We start from the raw sequence: 5,619 nt of genomic DNA, 5'->3' as shown, positions 1-5,619 counted from the left end.
TTGATATATATTGATGAAATTTTGTATGTGCACATGATATAATATAACCGATGATTTTCTTCCACCTCTTTCGAAAACTTATAAATATTGCATGCAACATGGCATGCAAGTACAATTATATGTGATATATTTCCTCACTCGTCATTCATCTCATCGTTAATTCATGCTAGTTCTTTAATTCTCTACTGGAAAAAGAACATACCCAAAACGTGAATGAAAATGAGTCCTTACAAAAATAGAAAACAGATGGAGCTTTCTAACTTGAGATAATTGCACTCGCAGTACAACAACTTGAACCAGAAACTAAGCTTTCCAATCTCCTGTTCTGATTCTGCTCATGCCATTGCCATGTTCCTTTACTAGCTAGCCTCATCCTGTATGGCAGGCAAGTGGTGAGATGAGATAGGTCAACTGGGTTCCAAGCTCCCGGCCGGAGTGCTGACTACTGACAGGGAAAAGGACTTAACCAAATCAATTGATATATGCCCCCACCCCCTACCATACGCATGCAACTTCATTGGCCTAACTAATACACGTGTTCATGATCACAGCCTATGGTTTCAACAGTTATATTCCTGGCTCCCATATATCTTATCTGAGCTTCTGCATTTAAATAAAAATTAAGTCAGGTCCAAATCACATGATGGGCCCATCATATTTGTTTTTGGAAACAGGAAGGTTTGCAAATATAGATCGGATCCGTGCAACTGTTCATGGGTCTTCACATGATCTACAACCTATATACATATAGATAGGTAGGTAGGTAGGTAGGTAGGTAGGCAGCTACCGACAAGTACATCACAGCCACCAAGTGGCGCCTGCTTCCACTAATTTGTGCATCCGCAATATTGTGTGATAAACACGTTCTTGATGGAATTTTGTTAATGTTATTATATCAGAGAAACAAATCATATACTAGTAGGCTTCGAAAAAAAGCAAATGCATATGTGCATATATTATTTCTTACCAATATACTCTCTCCTTTTCGGTTTATAAGGCTCAATTCAAAATTCTCACCAACCAAGTTAGATGGTGAGTGGTGAATACTTTTTGTAGTTTGCAAAAGCACCCAATTAATGCTCTTGTTTTCCTCAAAAAAGTATGTTTACCAATGCATTAATTGCAATGCATGCATGCATAAATTACATGCATTGGTCAATTTTCTCTTAGTACTTGCATACAATGATTTAATGCACCTTGGAATCTGAACATATGATGGAAAACAACCAAATTGAGCCTTATAAAATGGAAAAACTAAAATTTTGAGATAAGCCCTATAAACCGGAAAGGCGGGAGTATGATATCAGAGAAACGGGCATGAATGTGTGTGCTAATAATTGTATGATCTAGAGAATCCACCATATTTCCCACGTGGGGCTCATCAGGAGTATTGAACTCCCATTATGTTTACTGTCAACATTTCCTTATCGAGCTAGCCTTTTGGTCAATCCTATGAGGCTATATATATGACTATTTATGAATCTATGATACTATGTCAGTGATGGATGGTGAGGATTTAGTGTCTATATTGAAGGGCTTGAATTTGACAACTTGTCAAGCATCAGAAGGGAAAGATTCTCTAGCTACTTTTTTATTATTTACTCATGGGCCTGTACTATATGCACAGGAAAATAGAGGACCAGGTGTAAGGAGGAAAAGAAGGGTTAGGCTTGTGCAAAAGGTGGTGGGGGTGCAAACTAGAGGAGGAGATGCAAAGGGAGGCTACTTTTCTCATGCATGGTGGGGGATCTCTCTCCCTCCAAAAGAACCGATTGGTTGATATATGGCTAGAGGATCGTTGATATTAAGGGTGAGTATCATTAACTCATTGCTCCATATGCAAATTTTACCTCATATTGCATGTGGCACTTGTGTGTTTTTAGAAAAAACTGAAAAAAATCATGAACATATATAGGTTATGTTGTATTGTGCACCTGTAAATTTCACCTAAAATATGACTATATGTGACCTTTGCGAGAAAGAAAATACATAAGTGAACAGTACTAGCTATATGTTATGCACAATACAACATGCTAATAAATTTTTTCTACGTTCTTATTTATGCGTTTTATAAATGTTTTGAGCCAAACAAGCCTTACACAATGGGTTCCTTGTATTTTATGTGTCCCCAAGTTTTGGTATGTTTAAAACTAAGTCCAGCGACAACCAAACCAAGGACATTACATTACCAACCAATTTCGCACCGAGTGGACATATATAATTAGCATGTGAAAAATAAAAAAGGTGGACAGAGATCAGCACCATGATCCTTTGCTTTGTCCCTAGTCCTGATCTTCACACTCAGGTGGAGGTAGGTGCCTTTGCAAGTCCCCTCTCTTTCTCCTCCGTTGCCAGCCAATCTTATCTGCATTATTGTGATCGTTAGTGGGAAGGAGGGGCCCCATTGCAGATGTTGTTGAAGCTCCTAGAACATTCCTTGCGAGCTGAACTCCCTCTTCTCATCTCAGTTCACTTCCCTTAGTTTCCACGTCTCAGGGATCAGCAGTTTCTCCTCCTGCGACCATCTAGCACCGGAATATGATAATACTGAGATATACATTGTTATGTGTGACCACCATTGGCTGCCACCAAGAGAGATAGAGAGAAAGCTCCAGGCTTGTAGTGCACGTCCCTCTCCATCACTGTGATCGTGTAGCATGTGCACCTCCTCCCGCCTATAAATGCGAGATTGCGAGGTCGTCGATCCAGCAAGCAAGAACTAGCTAGCACTAGCAGTCGTCTTGTTCTTCCACTGATATATTCTCCTGAAGGATCGATCGATCCATCTTGTCCTTCTTCATTCGACCTCAAGCTAGCACAAATGGTTCGTGATTGAGACCGGGAAATGTCAATCAATCTGTGCATCTTCTTGCATGTCGTTAAATGTGTCTCATCTCATTAACTGTGTGTTTGTACGTGTGGTGTGGTGCAGGGAGGGAAAATGGAGGTTGAGAGGTCATCGTGGAGCGAGGACGGCAACCTGGTTCAGGACGCGGTGGACTACCGGGGTTGCCCGGCCAGCAGGTCAAACACCGGCAGCTGGCTGGGAGCGGCATCCGTCGTCGGCATCGAGCTCTGCGAGCGGCTGGCCACCATGGGCATCGCCGTGAACCTGGTGACCTACCTCACGGACACCATGCACCTGCCCAGCGCTGCGTCCGCCAACGTCGTCACCGACTTCATGGGCACCTCCTTCCTCCTCTGCTTCCTCGGCGGCTTCCTCGCCGACGCCTTCCTCGGCCGCTACCTCACCATCGCCATCTTCGCGCTCGTCCAGGCGCTCGGCACCGGACTCCTCGCTGTGTCGACGACCATACGCCATCTCCGCCCGCCACCCTGCGGGGGCGCGGCACCATGCGAGGAGGCCACGGGTCTGCAGATGGGCGTGCTCTACGTGTGCCTCTACCTCATCGCGCTCGGCACCGGCGGCCTCAAGTCTAGCGTCTCCGGCTTTGGCACCGACCAGTTTGACGAGCGTGATGATCGCGAGCGCGCCGCCATGGGATACTTCTTCGACCGTTTCTTCTTCTTCATCAGCCTGGGCACACTTCTCGCAGTTACCGTCCTCGTCTACATCCAGGACCATGTCGGCCGGAGCTGGGCCTATGGCCTCTGCTCTGGCGCCATGCTCGTGGCCATCGCAGTCTTCCTCTCGGGAACCAAGAGGTACCGCTACAAACGGAGCTCCGGCAGCCCGGTCGTGCACATCCTCCAGGTCCTCGTCGCAGCCGCACGGAAGCGCGGCCTCAAGCAGCCGCTCACCGCCGCCGCGCTCTACGAGGACCGCCCCGAGCACGCGAGGATCCACCACACCGCCCAGTTCTGGTGCTTGGACAACGCGGCCGTGATGGCCGGTGAGGAGGACAATGAGGTGGGGCCGGATGGGCGGCCAGCACCGAACCCGTGGAAGCTGTGCTCGGTGTCCCGCGTGGAGGAGGTGAAGATGGTGGCGAGGCTCATGCCGGTGTGGGCGACGACGATCTTGTTCTGGACCATCTACGCGCAGATGATCACCTTCTCGGTGGAGCAGGCGACCACCATGGACCGGCGCATCGGCGGCTTCGAGATCCCAGCCGCGTCGCTCACCGTCTTCTTCGTTGGCGCCATCATGCTGACCCTCGCCGTCTACGACCGCGTCTTCATCCCGCTATGCCGAAACCTCACAGGCCGGCCGGGGTTCACTAACCTGGAAAAGATCGGCATCGGCCTGGTCCTGTCCATCATCGGCATGGTCGCTGCTGCCATCTGCGAGAAGAAGCGTCTCACGGTTGCCTCCACAGCCACGAATGGGACTGCGCTGCCGATCAGCGTGTTCATGCTGATTCCGCAGTTCCTGCTGGTGGGCGCGGGCGAGGCGTTCATCTACACGGGGCAGCTGGACTTCTTCATCACGCGATCGCCCAAGAGCATGAAGACCATGAGCACCGGCCTCTTCCTCACCACGCTCTCCCTCGGCTTCTTCCTCAGCAGCGCCCTCGTCTCTCTCGTTAGGGGTGCCACCACCTGGCTCGGTGACACCATCAATCACAGCCGCCTTGATTACTTCTACTGGCTACTCGCCGTGCTCGGTGCCATCAACCTGGCCGCCTACCTCCTATGCGCCATGTGGGCCACGCCGGCCGCCAGCAGCAAGGCGGAGCAACCGCATCATGGAACAGCGGCCGACGAGAAATGCTAGCTGGTGCAGGCTATCGTTCATTACTGGGTGTGCATATAGATCCATCCGGTCTGGGTGTCCATGCATGCAGCTTCCATGTACGTCCGTATGTGAAAAACTTGTTCATTTCAGTTTATCATTGAAAATAAGAAGAAATTTACTAAGAAGCTTCTCCAATGTTTCTGGACCGTGGAAAGAGTGAGATATTTTTTTCTTTCCGTTTTATTATAGGACCGCAATATCTGACGAACGGTTGGTCATTTCAGTTTAGTTGTATGGTGTTGTCTGTTTCTTCAAACACATCCTGAGGATCATGGTTATCACATTGAAGTTAAGACGAAACATATCCTAGAACATTGGCATGATCACCAACTTGATATCTTCCAAAACTTTTGAAAGACGGTGACCAGTGACCCATCCAATCCTGGCGTAGAGTCGGGTTTCACATCCATGAGCAACTGTGGATTGTGGACAATCTCAGCTGCAAATTGCCGATTGTGAACAATCTTAACGACAAATTGTCCTTCTTCCTGGTTGCCTACATATGGGTACCCATGAGTGACTCTAGGATCCAAATTAAGTAACTTGGTGTTGTGATAGCGTTACAAGTGCATAATACATCATCTTAGTAGCTCCTAAGAATGCAACTTGACTTAAACAACATGTGCACGAGCAACATGTATATAAGCTGCAGTAATGAAGATCAACATGTATATAAGCTGCAGTAATGAGCTAGAGTATAGGATTATCAAATTTCAGTGAATATGTAGCAATGAATACAATAAATTAGATGGGCAAGCCACAACATAAGATGTTTATGAGTGTAGCATCTATATACACACAGACGACAACATACATGAAATAATGTATTTTTAAATAGTACTAGAAATGATGACACGGGTGGATAATGATAGCACAAGGTTATAACTCTTAGTTGAAAATTTTCACTGCAAGATATTTGA

General features: G+C 47.2%; 1 protein-coding gene across 1 annotated transcript; it reads left to right on the top strand.

Moving 5' to 3' along the window:
• Positions 1-2,677: 2,677 nt before the first annotated feature.
• Positions 2,678-4,834, top strand: LOC119316854 (protein NRT1/ PTR FAMILY 6.2-like). The gene is made up of 2 exons (XM_037591241.1): positions 2,678-2,824; positions 2,933-4,834. Exons 1-2 carry the CDS (start codon positions 2,822-2,824, stop codon positions 4,676-4,678), a joined length of 1,749 nt encoding a protein of 582 aa, XP_037447138.1. The 5' UTR covers positions 2,678-2,821; the 3' UTR covers positions 4,679-4,834.
• The last annotated feature ends 785 nt before the right edge of the window (positions 4,835-5,619 follow it).

This window comes from Triticum dicoccoides, chromosome 1B (genome assembly GCF_002162155.2).
Source record: "Triticum dicoccoides isolate Atlit2015 ecotype Zavitan chromosome 1B, WEW_v2.0, whole genome shotgun sequence".
NCBI lineage: Eukaryota > Viridiplantae > Streptophyta > Magnoliopsida > Poales > Poaceae > Triticum > Triticum dicoccoides.
This window is presented reverse-complemented; position numbering and strand designations above follow the sequence as displayed.